The sequence below is a fragment of the Xiphophorus maculatus genome, chromosome 22 (genome assembly GCF_002775205.1).
Source record: "Xiphophorus maculatus strain JP 163 A chromosome 22, X_maculatus-5.0-male, whole genome shotgun sequence".
NCBI lineage: Eukaryota > Metazoa > Chordata > Actinopteri > Cyprinodontiformes > Poeciliidae > Xiphophorus > Xiphophorus maculatus.
In genome coordinates, this window is record NC_036464.1 from 23,482,875 (window position 1) to 23,503,033 (window position 20,159).

A 20,159-nucleotide genomic window follows, 5' to 3' on the forward strand; every position below is an offset into this window, starting at 1 on the left:
TTTCTGAGGTTGATTTTAATTTAATTTCATTGTTATACATTTAATTAGCTCCAGTTCACTTTTCTTTTTTCTCTTTTGGTTTCTCTTCCTCTTAATTGAACATTGAGTGCCAAGTTTTCTTTTAATAAGTCGTCGACTTTTATGGACCCACTTAGGTCAACGTAAAAGACAGAGCTATTTTTTTTAAAAATAGATTGATGTTATTACAATACGTGTGTTACACACGTAGAGTTCAAACAGTCATCCACAACCAGTCGGGTAGGGACAGGTCAAAAACGAATCCATGGTAACGGGCCACACAATCAAGCGAGCAAGGCGTGACGTAACCGCGTGCCTTTTGCCGTCCGTCACCTCCAGGTGTTTCTGGAACCGCAAAATCAGCAGCGACCACAAAGAGGAAGGATTCTTCAACGACATTTATTGTTTCAGAATAAACGAATAGGACTTCATCCAAGCGTGTCTGCTGTCGCAGCGCACGCAAGTCACAACACAGGCGTGTAAATTCTTCATTCGCCCTCCAGGGAGGGACGGCGGAGGAAGTCGACTGGAGTCTACAGAGCACGGACGGACGCACACGCCACCGCTTACATTGTCTGCAACATTTTTACCAAAAAACAAACAAACAAAAGTCACATTTTAAATCAAAACAGGCAACTTCTGATCAATAGACGCCTCCCCGCCCCCGTGGCTTGTCTTTAAGTGTTTTTGCAAGTGTTGGGCAGGATTTCCAATTTGAAGGGAGTCAAAATCAGTTGCAGCACAAGGCTATTTAATTTAAAAAAAGAGCAAATTTTAACAGACATCACCACCGTATTACAAAGTTTAAACATGGTTTTTGGCAATGATAACCTCACAGTCCAAATACAGGTTCTTAACATAAAATAATGTTTAAACAAGCTGTACCAGTGAACCCAGAGACAGAGCATCCCTCTAAATATGTTTCACACAGGTTCAATATTGTGACAGGATCAGACCGAGGCACAAAAACGTTATTATATTAAAGTGTATTATCCTTAAGGAGCTTATTAATGATTCTGTCTGAGGATGTGATCACCTTGTTCGATCAAACAATAACTCAACATTTTCAATAGAATATGAACACCAAACTCATTCACAGTAGCGGTTGCTCTGATATAACCCAAACAGGAACACGTGTTTAGAGAAACTCCCCCCATAGCAAAAACACGCTCAGATTTATTACATGCAGATCATTGTAAACATTTTGAATCTTCAGCTGGCACTAACATGTGATGCTGGTTCCAAAGACAAAGGATTGAGATTGTTAACACTAATCTCTGAGTAAACTTTCTAAAAAAATAAAATAAAAAGCAGGTTGCACAGATCTTTGCAAATGTTTAGTCGTGTGTCATTTCTTTACATTTTCATCCCAATGAGTCAATCTTTCTTCGAATGTCTTAAGGTGAAGTTTAGCGACATTTCTCTGCGCTCTCAGACGGTTTTTCATTGGTTTAGGTTGATTTCACCAGAGCGCTTTCAGAGTAATAGTCAGGTACAGCTGATGTATTTTCCCTTTGTTATTAGTCAAGTATTTCTGAACTGAACTGACAGCTTAACTGTGACTTATGAAACATTCAGGCACACAACGTCGCCACGATTCAGGGACTGAAGTAGTTTCCTGTCTGCACGCTGTAGAAAACTTAGCGAGGATTTTAAACCAGATCTTTTGGGCAGTTCGCTTTATTGCTTTTTGCTTGCCACATCTGCAAAATGTAAAATTCACCTCATTTCAGTGGTTAAATAATCTAACGCCAACGGTGTGATTCCCAGCTGAAAACGGACGAGACATCTTTCTCATCTCTTTCAAACGTTACTCAATATTGACAGAAACGAAGCCAATCTGCAAAAAAAAAATAAAAAATAAAAGCTGAAAAACCGTCAGAGGTGCTGGAGAAACTCTGATCAGAGGTGAGCCCCCGTCCTTTACTAAGAATCTTAAGCCGTGTTTCAATCCCAATGAGATTCCTGATTTCTTAAAAAGCAGAGAAGAAGACCCTTCAGTTTAGAGCCGAGTCACTTTGAATCATGACTGCGTTGCCGTTATAATACAGCCGCGTTTTCAGATTTCTACAGCGCCTGGATTGCACACAGCGCATGCAAATAAGCGGCAGAAAACCAATTCTGGCTGCAAGTAATGTTAGTTTTCTCCACCCCTACATTGTGCTGATCTGGGTGGCGACCCGTATTGCACATGTCAAAACTTACCACTGCAGCAAAACCACCTTAGAGATTGAAAGAAAGTTTGGCTCATTGGTTTCACATTACTAAAAAAAAATAAATACAGCTGTGTTTTTCTAGTGACAATCTAGGTCTGTTTTTAGACGTTGAGAAAATATAACTGTATAAATCCCACCTATAAAAACCGACCCATCTCAATGCACCTTTATATACGTCATTCAAAATGTGGCTTTTCGACTACAGGTATTTGTCCCCATATCAGCAGGACGGAAAAGCAAATTTTCTGACAAACTTTCCCACTTTCAAATTTTTTTCTTCTTTTTCTCACGGCACTGACAACATTTCTGTATTTAACCCCCAAAAGACTCACTCCTCCTGTGTGCTTAGATTTTCTAGGACTCCTTAAGGAAAAATGTCATGAAATATGAAGTGTTTTGACATTTATATTTTATTTTATGTGAAAAAAAAAAAAAAAGAAGCATGGATGCTGACGGCTCGAGAACGGCCTCCACTCTGTCCGGCAAAGTAGGGCGTTTGTGAAAAACAGGACAGAAAAAAAAAGATAAAAAAATAAATTCCCCATCACCAACATTTTCCCCTCCTCTGGGAGATACAGGCACAAAGTTATAAGGAACACCAGCGACCAAAGCTGAGCAAGATCGACACGTTGAGCACCTGGTAACGCAGCGAGATCAAGCGGTTACCGCTTCCTTTCGCAATCAGACGGGAACGACGGGCTCAACGTAAACACACCGAGCAAGCAGCGAGAGAGACGGGGACGCTGTGGGAAGAAGCCTTCACGGGCGAGGAAATAAGAAGCAATCATCAGCTTTTTTACTTCCGTCTGCATTCACATTTCATTGTGCAATGATCTCAATTTCCTGCTTGGAAAAGAGACGCTTTCTCTCATTTTTTGTGCTCCTCCTCTTTAAAGTTTCCTTCATTTTCTCCGTTGCCCGTCTTATCTTCATTGTAGCACAGGCGGCACGAACCCCAAATATCCATCCGTTACGGTCAACGTATTTATATGTTTTTCTCTTTTTATATCAAAAAGTGAACAATACGGTCTCTTCATTTATTCTAAAGTGTAAAACAGAAAAATCTCTCGGCGTTAAGTCAAAAGGCAAAAAAAAAGAAAGGAAAAAAAGAAACAAAAAGTGGCCCAGAGTTGGTTCGCGGCTGTTCGCAGGATGAAGGTTTTCGAGAAACTGCACGTAGAAGTGCAAACAAACATCGACTGCTGCTACTTTGTTTTTTCTACTTGAAGCATCTTGAATTTAGACTTTGAACAGGCCAAACCAACTGCTGGAGGATCAGAGAGTGTGTGTGTGTGTGTTAGTGTGTGTCAGAGAGACGACCAGTAGGAGGGAGATCCCTCCCTCTCTTCTCCCCATTTTCCTCTTTATTTCTTCTGCTTTGCCTCCACGAGGCCGGGGTCCAAGGGTTGTTGTCGGCTCGTGATCCGTCTCCGCTCAGGACGGCGTCTTCCGAGGGGACGGAGGCCGTCACGTTCTCAGCTTTAGGATGACGGTGGCCAGGATCAGGAAGAACGTGTTCCAGCCCAGGGTGACGGCAAAACCTCGCCACACCATCATCTCGGACATCCCCCAGCCTGGGCAGAAGATTGCCGGGTTGGCTGCACGTTAAAATTACATTTCCAACAGACAAGTCAAACAAATAATCAGAAAAGCCAACAACAATTTGCTCAGAGAGTTCTGTTATCAGCGGATGTTTTAAAGTAAATGGTAAGAAACGTGCTCAACAGCCCTGGCTTTTGTTTTGTATGCTCACTACGCAAGACTCCACTGTTGAAGAAAACCACAATGAAGCTTTAGAATTTGCTTCAGAACATCTGGACAAGCAAATCAATTGCTTGCTGTGTATGTTCTTCGAACTGTCTGGACATCCTTGCAGAAAAAATATTTGCAGCGGAAATGGCGCTACACATCGTCCCAGAAACAGTTTGTAACGGTGAGAAGATAATGGAGTTGGAGCGGGTTGTTTTTCATCATATCGGTCAGACAGACTTCTCAACTGAAGGAGGAATGAACGGGCGAATGTGCTGGGACTTCCTTCCAAAAAATAATCCAGGGATGGAATTTTAAAGTAGACGGATTTTAAACATGCAGCCAAGAAAACTCTACAGTACAAAGCTTCTGGGATGGGACAATCAAATACCAGAGTTGAATTCAATTAAAGATCAATAGAAAAAATTATCAGGACAAGAGTGGAGGAGAAGGACCCGAAATATCTTCAAGATTTGTAGGCAGTTGAATCAAAATCATCCCTGAGCAAAGGAAGACTAGTTTCTCAATACAAGGGATGCCTTAAAATTCTCATGACCAGAAGAGGCTTGTCTACTACGTATTGAATGGATGTGTTCAATAAATATTCCTTATGCAGTTACATTTTTATCATTCATAATTTAAGGGGTGTTTTCTTTAAATGTATTTTATTTACTTGGGTTACCCCAATATCTGGTGCGCATTTCAGGTTCTGAGAAATAAATTTACTCAGAAAACTTGACAATTGGATGTTTTCAAGCATATTCTTCCAGTTAATATATATTCCTTAAAGTGAAGTGAGGTCATGACAAAAATGTGGCACACAGAGCGAGAGCTTTACGTAACGTTCAGGGAACCTGAGTTACCCAGAATCGGAGGCAGATAAATGATTTAGTATGTCGTGGATGAAGTTAGAAATGAAGTTGTTGACCTGGGCCTCACGCGGCAGTGGTGCCAATGTTTGTACAAACGTTACCTCTGTACATGATGCAGCGAAGGGATTCGGAAGCATAGGTCTGAGGAAGAGCCAGGCTGACGTAGCGGAGCGGATACGGGATGCACTCCACAGGCCAGATGATACCTGCAGCACAGGACGGAGAGGACGCCGGGTAAGATGTCGGATAAATAAAAAATGCGGCTCGAGTCTGGATTCTGATAGCAAACGACATTATTAAACATTTACAAAGTCGACTGAAAAGTTTCGAGTCATCGCTCATTTCTTTATATTTGTGTTCGAAGAAGGGATGTTTGTTGTTTTTTTTCCTAGTAGGTTTTGCTGTTCTCATTTTCAGTTTCGTACAAGATGACAGAAACTTGAAATCTTTTTCCAATCACTGATCGCTCCGCACCAATCCATAGCCATGTGGGGGCTAATAGCAATCTGATGTGTTGGAATTATTTTTACTGTAGGGCAAAAACTCAGAGTCAACCATTTTCTGTATTGGAGAAGCGGATAAAAATGTTGAACACCATTTAAAAGGAAACTGTATTTTCTAGGACATTTTGAAACACAGAGACTTTTAGCAGCAACCAGGAAGGCTAAATGTATTTCAAAGTATATATTGTCCAGGGAAATACTGACCTAGCTATCTATGCTAATCGCTAATATCACATGCCAAAAACAGTCAATTTGTCTTTTTAAATAAAATCCAATTAGAGAGTAATCTGTGTTTTACAGCGACTGTACTGTACTCACATGGGCAGTGAAGTCCTAATATGAATAATCAACGACAGACAACTCCTGAAGGCCAGATACAATGTTTTGAGTAGTTCTTAAAGTCAAACTGGAATTGGCTAAAATCTCTAAAAGGTATGTGAAAGACAAAATATCAGAAATTGGGAGCAAATTTCAAATGAGTGCTTCTCGACTCCTAAACTTGGGCTGATTCATGGTCGTGTCAGCAGATAACAGACGACTAGATAAAGAGAGAAATTTAAATAGGATGTTTAGATATATTGGTTTCAGCCATAAAGCACAAAATGTGCCGTCTTCTCCAGGAAAACCAGGTTAAAAAGCAACCAATGTCCACAGCAGAGATTTGTAAACCAAGTCGGAAAGCCAGAATTAGTAGAGGTGAAGATCATTTTAAGATATAAAACCTGACTATTTAGAAGCAAAACGAAGAAATCAGAATGTTTTAGAAGTTGTGGACAACATTGCAAATCATTGTGTCCTTTCATTGTTATCATTCTAATGTCAAACAAAAGGATTTATGAAAATTTGATCCTATAACTGTTTTTTGTGTAGTTTCACTTAATTTTGTTTTTGCTCTTTTAGACATTTAAAAGCAACATAAAGACAGTTCTCAGATAGTCTGAATGATATTTGGTATTCATGTTAAAAGCTTTAACTATTTGTGCTTTGGTTCTTATTTTAATACAAAAGGGCGGATACTCCCTTTATTGTTTGGATTCAATCACCTATTATTTACATTCTCAGTGTGTGTGCCCTGTTACCAGCATCTTCACCATCAAATCGAGAAATATGTGCTATTTTCTATGACTGTCGATCACTTGAACTATCTTCAGATCCCGTCTTTTGAACAAATATCGTCCCCACATGCTGGCTGACCGCCGGCTCCCAACGATCTTTAATCAGTGGCTCACACTTAACCGACCAATCAGTCGCCTGCTGTGCTTTCGGAGTCTTGACAGGCGATGACACGTGAGGCGTGAGTCTCTGCTTACCGCTCAGGATGAGGTTAGGGTAGAAGATGCCCAGGGCGGCCTGGTTGGCGCTCTGCTCGTCGTCGATCCCCGCCGAGATGACCAGGCCGAAGGAGATTCCCGTGACGCCCTGCAGCACGATCAGACATATGACCAGAAACAGGGAGCCTTCGTTCGGCATCTGTGAAGAGAGGGGGCAGAAACAAAATAGCGCAGTGAGGAAGTGCAACGAGCTCAAACACAATGCGCCGTTGTGATCTTTTTTTTTTTTAAAGGGGTTTATCGTGTTTAGCCGGTCACAAACACAAGGGGAGTTCAAGCAGCCACCAGAGTGAGGTGGAGCAGCTGCTGCTGCTGCGTTTACAGCTGCCAGACGGCGTCCGCTGCTGCAGACCAGTCCTTTAAAAAAAATGACCCATAAATGCTAAATGCGTCACTTTCACATTATTGCACCTTTTTGCTGTGGTGAAGTGGTGAGGTGTTTTACTGCTAAACAGGCTGTCCCTCTGCTCCCTGTCAGCACAGTGATTGTGCGAAAAGCCCGGAGGACGAGGTTAGGCTGAGCCCTTTTTGATTTGGGAATCTGCATTCAGTAAGCAAGCTATGAAAGAAAACAGTAAAAAGTGTAAAAGTCAAGGGCGCGATAATGATGAGTCAAACGGAAAACCACAGCATTTCCATAGGATTAACACACAGTAACTGGGTTTAATTATGTTTTTAAAGAGCTCATTTGATCAGAAAATGACAAGGTGGGAGCAGACAAAAAATAAAGATCTGCAGGGATCCACGCGCTCTCTAATCTTCCGATGATACGGCGTAAAAAAAAAAAAAAACCCAACAAAACAAATAAAAAACAAATACAAGAAACGACAAGCGTAACTCTGCTTGGATGCGAATAAATACATTTAGAGGCGAGACTCCTGAAAAGCAGGCAGAGTTTTTTTGGGCAGGACTCAGCTGCGAGGAGTCGAGGTGATAAAGTCTCCAAAGTTGACTGGAATGTTTGTGTTGCTCCTCGGAGCTCTAAGACACTATCCGTCTCCCCTGGCAACATGCAAAAATAGACCCGCACGCACCCAGAGGCCACATGACCACACGGTTGCCACAGCAATCGCGGGCTGTTGTGGTGGCGATCCTGCAGCCGTCCCTGGATACGGGCGATGCAGGAAGTGATTTATGAAGCGGCGCTTTCTTTGGACTTCGGCACCTTAATTAACACGGTTCTGAGCATGCATATATGCACCTCACACACACGCACCCAGAGAGAGGAGAACACACACTCTTCTGTTGAGGGTAAGAAAAACAATGAGTTTATTGAGGACACGTGTTCAAGAACTTTGGGGTTTGCCATTTTTTGTAAAGATGGACTTCAAACTCTGTCCTCTTCAGTCTGAAAGCTTCTTTCTCTATTGATTTTATGCACACACACACACACACACCGTGGATCAACCCAGACTCATGCTGTAATGGTGTGTTGTTCTCCCACCAGACTCGACCTTCACTACCGTCAGACTCTGTTGCACACGCAGAAGAAACGCTGATTCCTCACAGAGCGCGCCGTGGTAATGGAAAATAAATCTCAGACAAACAGCTGGTATCGAAAAGCTGTTTACTGGCTGCAGTGGATTCTTATTACCATAATTAAGTCTCTGCAACTTGCCACACGCAAAGTCGGATTTTTTTGTCGATGCAGCAAAAATGCAAATGAACCCCGGAAAAGGCCTGGGAAGGCTGGCGAATTATTGACCTCCAACGTGTCGGACATGTTTCCCACACGTCAAAACCAAACCATGTTAGGGGTGACTTTGGTCAGCCGACTACTGTTTTATTGTGTATTTTTTCTTCCTTCTCACTTTTACGGTTTCTGGGATTTCATGTGACGGACAGAACACACATTTCTGAGTGGATTTGTCTTCAACTCCTCCTCCTGTTGGAGTTGCAGCTGTGATTCATTTTCACTTTTTGGGCCATATCAAGATCAAGAATGTCCTCAAAGAGCCAGTTACGCCAGGATGCATTGGTAACACACCGTTAAAGTATGAATAAACAGCTGTTTTTGCATTGGATATGTCCTACTTCTTAAAATCAAGCAACCCTGAACATCTTTTAACACTGATCGCAATTGTTTTTGTGAACGGGGCAACGTTGACAAGAGTGGAGGACTGGTGACGTAGCTGCTAAAATACAGGAAATTTACGGGAAAATATTAATACGGGAGCGCAGCAGGAAACACAAAATGCTGAACTCTCCTGGCCAAAACGGGAGACTTGAAAGGTATGAGCAGAAGTGTAGTAAAAGTGAGAACTACTGCCACCTTCAGGCGGGACCTGGCATCACTCCAATGTTTTTGACTATGTTGGCGGAAAGATTTGCTATAAATGCTGAAAAAAATGTGTTGAAGTTGCTGTTGACTTTGTGAGCATTTCCTCCAAAAAAACTGGAGCAGCCGATCGATGTGATTTGGTGTGACGAGTCTAAGGGGCCACATAAAAATATACGATGGGCCAGATGTGGCCCCAGAGCCTCCAGTTTGATACGTTTGTCCAGAGCTCATTCTCCTTTCGCAAATTAGCTCAAGCTCCGGATGGAGAACATCGGTTCTAAGAATTGCCAAAATCTCTCTTTTGATCTAAACAGTTGGGTTTTTTTTTTTTTTTTTAGATCAATAAAATTGTTTAGCGCGAGTGTAGTGTTTGTTCCCCGAGCCCACCTTGAAGACGAGCAGGATGAAGAGCAGCATCAGGAGGATCTGAACGCTGATGACGAAGAGCTGGGAGAAGAGGTGAGCCAGCATCGTCTCCATGGAGCTCACACCTGGCGGAGCGAAGAACAGGGAAGGGGTTTTTATGAAATCTGCAGCTGAAAACCTTTTCAAAGACCAAAAATGAAACGTTCGACGTAACGCCGTGGCGGCCGCTCCGATGTGAGTTTGTTTTCATTTTGTCTGAAAATGTCTTTTGTCAATGTCTCGCCAAACGACAACAGCAGTTTGAGGCAACTTCCACTTGAGACCAGATAATTACATTTCCATATTATTTAATAAAATTAGAGGACATTTTTTTTCTTAATCAAACCAAGAAAACATATATAAGAGGAATAAGTCAAATTTAAGCCCTGAAATAATCTCCCCTCATTTATCAATTCTACCTCACTTTAAAAAACTGACATGAAATGTGGGAGTTTTGCAAGTTGGACTAATTTTGAGTGGAACTCAATTAAAGCCAATAGAACAGCAGCTTGCTATGACTAAATCCTGCTCCAACAATGAATTCAGTAAATTCAGATTCATCAGATTGTCGAACAAAATGAGTGTAATTTTTCTAAATGGGGGGGAAAAAAGCGATTGAATTCATTTGTTCCGGGTTTTCTGTTGTTGGCATCTTGGACCGAACCGTCTTCACCCTCACCTGTGATCATGTTCCTCCCTCTACTGGCCGCGTGTCAAATTACACCTGAACGATGCATCGCCTGGATCTTCATCAATGATTCACGCGTGGCAGCCTCACCTTTACAACTTTTAAAGATCTCAGTAGATCTGGAGAGTGTTAACAAACACTTTACTTTCTAAGCCAACCTGCTATAAAAGCATCACCGTTTTATAAAAGTAAGATTCATTCCAGCTTCTTTTATACACTATAGTCACTGATAACACCAGCTTTACTTAAAATTTTTTTTTTTAATTATTTCAGATGTTTGATTTTATTTTTTGTAGAAATTGCTTACTTTCTGTGTCATTTCATGTTTTTATCTATTTTGGCATCTTGTATTTATTTGTTATTTGTCATTTGAAATGAATAGTTTGTTATGTGTTAGAAATATTTTTGATTTCATATTCTTTTTTCTTACTTCGTTTTAATTTTTTCCACATATAATTAAAGTCTGCACTTGTTTCTTAGTAGCGGATCATATTCACTTGCGGCCTCCAAGGTGCTATTCAAATAAAGATTTGTAAACAAAATAACCAAATGATCGAGTATTTTTCTTTCCACTAAATAAACAACATGTTTGTACCAGTGTTCAAAGGCGACCACCAACACTTCTTATTTAGTCTGTGCAAAAATAAAAAGACCGCCATGCCGCTGAGAGAAATCTTTACTCATAGATGCTCTCCAGAACCACTTTGAGTATCCAAAATAGTTGAAAAATCATATCTTTGATTAGCTGGAAATGAAATCTATCATGAGAACAATCAATCAAAATTCTAATGGTGAAAAAAGAAAATTTCACGATAAATGATAAACGACACAATAATTGCTCATAGCTGTTAATGACTCCTAATCTTCTAAAGGCGCTAACGACGATTCCTAACACGAGCAAAGAGCTGGAACTGAGACTTATGAACTTTTGTGCCTCTATCAGAGCAAACATAGGTTTGGTTTCTCACCTGCGACCCAGCACCTGTCCAGAAGCCCCTCCTTCCTCTCCAGGACGAAGGAGAGCGCCGTCAGACCCACAGCCAGGTAGAAGGAGATGCTGCAGGAACAGAGGCGAATCAGAGAAAGAGAGATTTATTCTTTTAAGTGTTTCCCAGCGATGTGCCACAGTAAAGGTTAGCCTTTATACGTAAATAAATTCAAACAACACAAAACCGGAGCGGCCCGCTCACCACTGACCTCAGGACGGCTCCTGGAGTCACATAGGTGGTAAAATCCATGTTCAGGCTTCCGTAGATCGGCTCTTCGAACTAGGAAATGACCAGAAAGGGTTTCATTCTACCTGATGCTGCAAACAGCAAAACCATCTCACACTGTTAATGATTAGAGTGGGCGATATGGACCCATGAATAGTATCGCTGTGATACTTTTGTGATAGCGATGAAGATTATGATAGAAATAAGAAACTATTTATCACCTTTCAGGTGTAAATAGTTCTGCATGGCATGACATTCATAGAGCCACAAACACAAACATTGCTTTAAAAAAGCTCAGCAACTGCATTTAATCATATTTTCAAATTTACTGGTATTTATTGTGACTCTAGTGGAGAAAATGGCAAAATTAACATTTCTCACCAAACTGTCAGTTTTTTTGTTTTTGTTTTTGCATTTATTTCCATTAACTGAAATGTATCATGACAACGATAAATCAAAACTCAAATGGTGATCAGAAACTTTCCACAATGAATGATTGGGAAAATAACTTTCCATTGTACGTAACAATACAATAAGCATTGTTAAATGTGAAATTTATTGATAAATATGGTAAAATATATTTATCGTGTCATGCTTACTGATACGACAATTGCCCACCCCTGTCATCGACAATGATTAATGTGTTCTTATGTAATTTTCCTTAAGCTCTCTTACTTTTATCGGTAGAGCAGCCAGGTACGCCAAAGCGCCCATTTTATAATCCACAAAAGCCTGCAGGAGGAAAATAAAGAATGTTAATATTGACCTCACATGAAATCCTAACAATGGTTTGATCAGGAAGCAGGAAATTCGATAGTTTCTGTTTGGTAAAACTAAAGTTTGGGGAACAAGAATAATAACCGACGTTAAAAGAGGAAGATCACTCATTCGGTGAAATGCATCCAGATAATATCTTGTACCTGAAACGCCTGGTGCAGCTGCTTCTGCAGCATGAGGCCGATCTGTCGATCTGTTCAACGACAAAGCTTCAGGTTGAGTCAGTGTTTTCCGTCAAAACAAGCAAACCTAACGCTAAAAACGAAGGCGTGTCTCACTGGTCAGGTCCAGCCAGACGTGCACCGATCCTCCGTCGATCACTTCCTTGGAAACCTGCCGCTGCAGAATCCTGCAAAAACCAGGAAACACAGTTTCTTTAAATAAAGGCTCGAAACCCTCCTGTTTAGAGAGTTGCTTTATAACCATAATAAACGGAGCACTGACCAACATAGTTGATGTGTGTTCATGATTTTGATGGTGGCACTCGACAGACTCAAATTGGTGACGGGACGAAGTTTTTTCTGGCTTTTGATTTTTGTGTTTTTATGACATAAAGCACTTTGAACTGCCTTGTTGCTGAAATGTGCCATGCAAATAAACTTGACTGATTGATGATGTTCTCCTTAACGTAAGTATATTTTTATTAAATAGAAAAAAAATTGGTAAGCTAATAATCAGTAAATGCAGGGATAAGTCTAAAATAAGCTCTGATTCATCTTACTCTTTTTTTCAAACCGATCTTTTACTTATTATGCTTTTTTGTTTCTGGATGTTCTCTTCTTTTGCTAAACTCTAATTAAATATCAAGGTGATGTTTTATTAAAATATAAACAGTGGTAGTAATTAATGCATTAAGGGATGAGTGCGTAGCTGCAGGTTTGTTTCACTAACAGGAACTTGAAAGGTCAGCCAGGCTAAATTTTCCACCGACAGCGAGTCTGAGAGTCTGTCAGCCGCACTTCTTCTGCTTCCAGCCGAATCAATAGATCTACAGATAACATCTCCGTCCAACCAGAGGAAACTCAAGACGTGTTTTTAACTCAGACTGAAAACGTCCTATAAGCTTGTGCTCAGCTTATAAATTCGATTTTATTTTCAGCAAAATGATCATTTTGCCTTTTAAGCAGCTTTCTGCTTTTGACTTTCTCATCAACTTTTCTTAAGTACCATAATTGTTTCCATTTCTCCAAATTACTTATAAATTTACTCTTATTTCTATTTCCTTAGTTTTATGTAATTCCAAAATTGCTGATCATTTACATTTTTTTCTGTCAATTATTACTTTTAGAAATATTTACAATATAATTAACCTTTTTTTTTCTTTTTACCTCTAATTTTAAAAAGAATATTTTACTGGAAATAGATAGGTTCATTTTTTCTAAATGAAACCTTGCTTTTTTATATAGTTAGCTGTAACTGTGTGACATTATCGGGACGGTGGGTCAAAGGTCAGGTGTGGAAATGAACAGAACCAAAGGAAAGTGTGAAACTTTCCAGAAATCCCTGCTGAGCCGAAAGGATCTCCGTAGAATATCCTTATGGAAAAACATCTAAACCCTGAGACACAGATTATTCTCTAATTATCTATGAAATCGCAAGTTTTTAGTTAACAGCTCGTTATTCTAATGTTTGAAATGTTCACTCATTCACTCACTGGACTCTGGCCACAGGAGTGTGAACATTACTGTGTCCACTCTGGGGAGCAAAATTATGTTTTTACTCCATCCAAAATATATTCAAAAAATATTTTGTTTAAAACCTTGTTCCCTGATTTTATAATGTTATAAAACATATACGATTATAATTTGTATTCATCAACCTGGAATACATTCGCCTGGAAAATAAATATCGCACTTTATAGGGGTGAACTCACTGCCGTTTCCTGGGTAATCACCAAGATTCAAAAGGCCTGTCCTACAATACAATTTTAACTGACACCGATGTTTTTTGTCTAAAAAGTGGCTAAACATGGCAACTTTGTTGCCAGGTTGTGCAACAGTGTGCCGACCATTGTTAACTGCAAGCGTGCGGTCGTGGCTCTGTCAGTCGCTCCTCTCTCACAGCAGAACAGAGGAAGGTAGATCAGATCAGATCAGATCGGTTTCTCAACTATCGAATGATCGCCAATCAACCAAAATGAAAGAGATTGATACAATTTATTGGCTGGCCCATTTATCGGTTATCGGTCATATATCGGTTATATTAATTGTTGTGCTATTAATTGTTGGGTTTTGCTTCTGGTAACAAACCACAAAAATTCACATTAAATACAAACCTGTCCTACATTTTCTGTTAAGAGTACACACAACGCTGGCTCATCAGAAAACAACAAAGACACCTTTGAAGGCTAACTGCCCTCTAATCTGTTTGCGGCCCCGTTTGTCGACCTCGGGCTGTTTTGTCAAAGCCAGAGGACCTGGAGGCCGAACACCTTTTGTTTTACTCAAGCAGGTCAGTCGCATCAGCGCCACGTGGCTCAGAGAAAACCGCCGTCTGATTGGCTGACCCCCTGAAACCAGAACCCGCCTAGGTGTTTGAAGGACAGGAAGGACTAGAATGGCGACCTGCGACTCCCGCGCTTTTATTCGCACGGAAAACAAAAACTGGGGACTCTGACTCATGTTCACATGACGGCAGCTCCGATGAACTCGAGTGACTCAAAGTGAGACTCAGGGGAAATAGTGGCAAGAAAACAAAACAACAACAAAAAAACGATGTTGGCATATCGTTTCACTGCTGGTAGGATAGTCAGGACATACGGTTATGCTAGGTTGTAGCATGTTAAAGCCGTTTTTCTCACTAATTGTTGTTAGCACAATCGAAGCTCTAAAAACCACGGTACCCATGAAAACATGTCTGGTTATAAACAACACATTAGGGTTAGGGTTAGGGTTTCAGCTGTAGATGATTATACTGATGTCTGCTGAGCGGCTCTAATGCACATATAGTAGGTCAAAGGTCAGAAAGGTCAAACAAAAGGCAGGGAAACAAGTTTCACAAGCAGACCGGTGAGGTGGTTCTCTGCACATACAGCAAGCAAGTATGTATATGTGTGTGTGGTGAGCTTTCTTCTCTTTAGCCATGAGCTAGAGGAATTTGTTTTTTGTCTGACACCGCGGCGCGCTTTAGCAGAGCCGGTCCGAACCGGTAGGGCGTTCACATGACGACTGAACGCCTGTTTGACTCACGGCGCACGGTCATTGCAGATGAACAGCAACGAGAGCACCGGTTTGTGAAACCGAAACCCTCACGGTGACAGAAGACAGGAAGGAAAGGAAAACAGGATGAGAAAAATGTGTTTTCAGAAGCTTTCAATAAACGCAGCTAAACCAATGGAGTCAGGCGACACTGTTTTTCTTTTCTGGTAGCTGTTCAGTGATTACATATATATTTTATATTAGTGTTCGTAATTATACTTCTAATTATGATCATGTTGTAGATCCTTTTAAATTGAAATTTTGGCCAATGAAGGAACTGAACCTACACGTCGTTCAAAGCAAAACAATTCAAAAATGCGTTCAAGGACTTTAATACATTTTACATCGATTTTTACATAATGCGGTCTTAATTATGTTTTATTGCATTCTATATCTATAGCCCAATTTTATTACACTGTTACATCATGCGGAGTTACAACTCCTGAGTCGAAGTGTTGCTCCAGTTACAAAATTCTGAGTGAAAAGGGTTGAATATATATATATATATTCATAACAAAACAACTAAACTTAATAATCGCAAATCCCTTTCCTTCTTCTTCACTGCTGCATTGTGTTCCTCTATCAGATAACAGAGAAGTTTAAGGCATCATAATATGACAAAATGTGAAAACATCCACCCAGGGGATTGAATGCCTCTGCAGGAAACTGTACGCGTCTTGCAGGAGTACGGAGGAGACTCCCGGTGGTAGTAGATGTGTATCTGACGTGTAATAATAGCCGAGCGGAGAGACGAGCTTTTAGTGAAGAGTGGGGTAGAGTTACGAACGATACGGAGCTCCACTCCACTCTCCAACACAAACAGATCGACTTACAGAGGAATTAATACGACCAATCAGTCAAACAAGAGATGGTCTGTTAAAGTTGCTTTTGATAAAGTAATTGCAATTCTTTTATGACATTATTTTAGTTAAAATAAACGTATAATGTGATATATGATGTGTTTGCCGTCCATGTTATCAGTCATTTAAAGCAAAACCAGCACAAATTCTGTTTGTTTGTGTTTTTTTTTGAGGTGTGACCTGCATTTTATGAATTATGAATATTCTTTCCAAGGATAATAAAACATTAAAGGGGCAGTACTGTATATTATCCAGGCACAATCAAGCAACTATGTCACCTTTAGTTGTTATAAAATCTACATGATCATTATATGATCATTTACAGACTAAAATTAAGAGTCTTTAAGTTTTGGAGCATTTAACAAATGAAAGAAAAAAAAACCTGTTTATTTTGATCTGTTGACTCCAGGTTGGAGCCAGGTCAAGAAAATAATGATCAGTGGCTGATTAATTGTTGTACTTCTACTTTTAAACCAGTTTAAAGCCAAATTGCAGGAATATATTCTGATTTTATTGTTGTTTTATGATATTTTTCTATATCTGTATTTTACTCCGGTTAGGCCTCTGTGTGTATTTTGTAACATCATTCCCTAAGTATGGATACTATTAATGATGTTACTGTGCCAAATATTTTGTGTATTTTACCCAGACTTTGGTATTTAGCTACCAGAGTTCAAGATTTGACACATTCAGGATGACTCACGCAGTGTGATCAAAACCAGATGTATTCAAATGAGGTAATGTCATTAGAGGTCATCGTACCGTTTAGTCAAGTAATTGGTGAAGTTCTGTCCAAAGCCGATGACCCCCCAGTACTCCCCTCTATGGACCCCTTCGAACGCCTCGTTGTGGGGCAGGGGAACCTGTAAACGCAAAAAAACAAAAAACAAGAGCAGCTTAAATATATGGCTGTTGTTTCATTTTGTGCTATTTGAAGTGAAACCTCACTACACTCTTAGGCCTGGACATAATTGTAAGTTTTTTTCCCCAATGGTACAATTACCTAATATGTAGAAAGTCACTGGGGCAGTGGTGCCCAAAGTGGGTCCTGGAGGGCCGGCATACTGCATGTTTTAGTTCTCTCCCTGGTGGCAGTTTGATGCTGCACATCATATCTAGATATATTTTAAAGTCCAGCTACAAGGGCGTGCCGTGGTGGCGGAGGGGTTAGCGCGACCCACATTCAGAGGCGACGTGGCTGTCGTGGCTTGGACTCCCGGACCCCACGACGTTTACCGCATGTCTTCCCCCCCTCTCCTGTCAACCTACTTTGAAAAAGGGACACTAGAGCCCACAAAAGGACCCCTTGCAGGGCAATAAAAAGAAAATAAATTAAAAACTCCAACTACAAACTACCGGACTTGCGCCGGTAAGCAACATTTTGTCACCTTCCTAAAATACTGACCTGAGTAATTGTTTTTGCCGAAAGTGTTTCTTTTTTGTGTACAAAAAAAAACTTTTGGAAAGATGGAGAAAATCCTCTTGGGAAGGTATGAAACAGAGACATGAGCAACAAAGAGATCATTGCAAAAATTTAATAAAGGTAACATTTTAGCTTAGATCTATTGACTCCAGGTCTCCTTTGGTCGCCAGAACTTAAAGCCCGAGACCAAAGGAGCACTTTATATATCAACGGGAAGAGGACTCCACAGACTGAAGAGCATTAATCTCTTTTCTGCTGGAGGTGTGGTCTGGGAACATGCACTGTGCAGTGGGGTTACCCATTTAGGGGCCTTAAATGCAACCAGAATCTTCAAACAAATCCTAAAATAGACTGGAAACCAATGCCAAGAGGCTACGGCGATCTGCAGGCGGAATAACCGAGACTGAGGACAATGGATATAAAATACTCTGCAGCAGTCTAATTCTGAAGTAATGAAGACATGGAAGAGGCGATTCATGATTGTCTCAAAGGAGATCAGAACCATGAGAAACACATAGAGCTTGACACATTTAGAAAGATGGACGAAAAGGACTGAAACTAACACCTTTTGATCTGTTGCTGTTTATCATGAGAAATTTCTATTCCATTGCCGACGGTGAGAATGAGAGCTTGGAGATAATCTGTAGCTTTTGGGGGAAACTAAGAAAACAAGACTTGGGCCAAAAATAGGGCCCTGCGGTGCCCCACAGGGGAGATAAGGCATAGGGGATAAAAGAAAATAATTTGAAGATCTTGTTTTGAGGGGAACCACTGAAAGAGCTGGACCACCAACATCAATCCAGACGAACCAGTGGTGTTTTTATGACCTACGGTATCAAATGCAGCACTCAGATCTAACAGAACCCAGGCAGGTTTGGGAATAAGATGAGTCTTAAAAACATACTGTAAAGGTTCCAGCAACACGTTGGACTGGAAATATGGGAGGACTTGTAATGGTAAACGTGATTCCAGGCGTTTGAAAGTTTGTCAGGGTCAAGAAAATCAGATTTAACAATTAACCTAAAACTGCTGCTCACAGATTACAAGATAATAAAAGCTAAACTATTCTGAAAACTCTCATAATCTGTGTCAGTTCGTACTCTGCGTGGTACATGTGCAGCACGACAGCGTGCTGAAAGGTTGCGGTTCCTCCGCAAACGGAACAAAACTTTCCTAGAAGAAAGGAAGTTTGATCTACTGGAAAGGAGAACTGAAACTCTGCTGGTTAAGATTTAAACAAAACACACACACACACACCTGCACATTTAAATTACTAAGTAGAGTAACTGCTGCCTTCGAAGGAACTATAGATAAAAAGTGAGGAGATTTCTGTTAGGTTGTTTATTTGCTGTAAATAATAGTCATGTCAAGAGAAAACCTGTGATTAAAGTAGTTAAGGTCAACTTATTTAAAAAAATTTTAAAAAGAAGAAGAATTTAAGTCATTTTAAGGATGCGCAAACAAGCTGGATATTCTAAGTGAAAACTAAAGTGGAACAGAGCCAGAGAACATCAGCTTGTTTTAATCGTACTCCTCCGAAACGAAGCCGTACCTGGATCACGCTGGAGTTATCCAGGAAGGAGAGCAGCGACTGGCTGAACGAGCTGGACGGGGGGTAGGTGTCGTTGTTCACCACAGCAACCTTGATCCCCTTCGGATCGCCGCCGACGCACAGGCAGATGAGCGAGATCTGGATGACCGGCAGCAGGAACTGGAAACACAACGAGCTGCAAGCCCGCAGGAGATCCAACCAGTCACCAAAACAAGCTTCTGTTTGCTTCTCTTCTGCTGTTATTGATCAGAAATAAAAATAAAAAAAGGAAATACCCTGGCATTCTCTTCATCCGCACCATTGTTTTGATGACCAGGGCTCCGATGTTTCTCCCCTTCGGCAGGATGTGTCTGGCCCGCGCCTTCCAGTCCGCTGAGCATCAAATCACAGAAAAATAATCCGTGACGCTCGGGGAGAACAGCAAGTTAACACCGTATAGTACAAGCTGATTAAACCATAATGTAAGCGCCGCCTTACAGTTCAGGTGACGGGTGTCCAAACTTTGTGTCACAAAAATTGTCAAAAGAACTCGCTGGCCAAAAGACTAATTTTTCCTTCTCAACAATAAACCAGAGTACTTTAACAAAACAAATAGTCAGATTTTTTTTCGTTCGTAAGGTGATCAATTACTGCAGATCCAAAACTTCAAACAGGTTTTGCAGGTAAAAGTATATATTGTATATATATATAGAAGTATATATATATATAATCATATATATATATATATATATATATATATATATATATATATATATGTGCAGCATCAAACTGGATTTAAATGTGCTGTGAACAAAACACAGTTTCCCTAGTGCAGCGGTGCCGTCCTGGAGGGCCAGCAATCCAGTTTTCAAATGTTTAGGTCTTGATTAAAAAGAAAAACATTTAGTCAATTCTGTGCAATAACAACAGTATTTAGGTCTCTCTTTTCTTTGTAATTTTTTTCTATTCTTAGCCAATTTTAACAAAATGATAAAAAGCAGATTTGGGTGCGGCAAAGTTGAGTAAAAGTCACAAGATAGATGTGAAGCTTGCAGGAGAAAGCAAAAACAATCCTGGTTACTTAAAGATGAATA

General features: G+C 40.5%; 1 protein-coding gene across 3 annotated transcripts in view; it reads right to left on the reverse strand.

The window, feature by feature from the left end:
* Positions 1 to 398: 398 nt before the first annotated feature.
* The window catches only part of LOC102232487 (ABC transporter G family member 23-like), a 37,680-nt gene continuing 17,919 nt past the window's right edge, over positions 399 to 20,159 (reverse strand). For all 3 annotated transcript variants that reach the window (XM_023327437.1, XM_023327438.1, XM_023327439.1), the window contains exons 9-20: positions 19,362 to 19,458; positions 19,087 to 19,261; positions 16,874 to 16,974; positions 12,333 to 12,403; positions 12,198 to 12,247; positions 11,953 to 12,009; positions 11,261 to 11,331; positions 11,032 to 11,120; positions 9,358 to 9,461; positions 6,669 to 6,828; positions 4,957 to 5,061; positions 399 to 3,808 (exon numbers count right to left, since the gene is read on the reverse strand). In XM_023327437.1, coding sequence (XP_023183205.1) covers positions 3,702 to 3,808; positions 4,957 to 5,061; positions 6,669 to 6,828; positions 9,358 to 9,461; positions 11,032 to 11,120; positions 11,261 to 11,331; positions 11,953 to 12,009; positions 12,198 to 12,247; positions 12,333 to 12,403; positions 16,874 to 16,974; positions 19,087 to 19,261; positions 19,362 to 19,458 — 1,187 coding nt within the window. In that variant the 3' untranslated portion in view covers positions 399 to 3,701. The remainder of the gene's footprint in view (positions 3,809 to 4,956; positions 5,062 to 6,668; positions 6,829 to 9,357; positions 9,462 to 11,031; positions 11,121 to 11,260; positions 11,332 to 11,952; positions 12,010 to 12,197; positions 12,248 to 12,332; positions 12,404 to 16,873; positions 16,975 to 19,086; positions 19,262 to 19,361; positions 19,459 to 20,159) is intronic.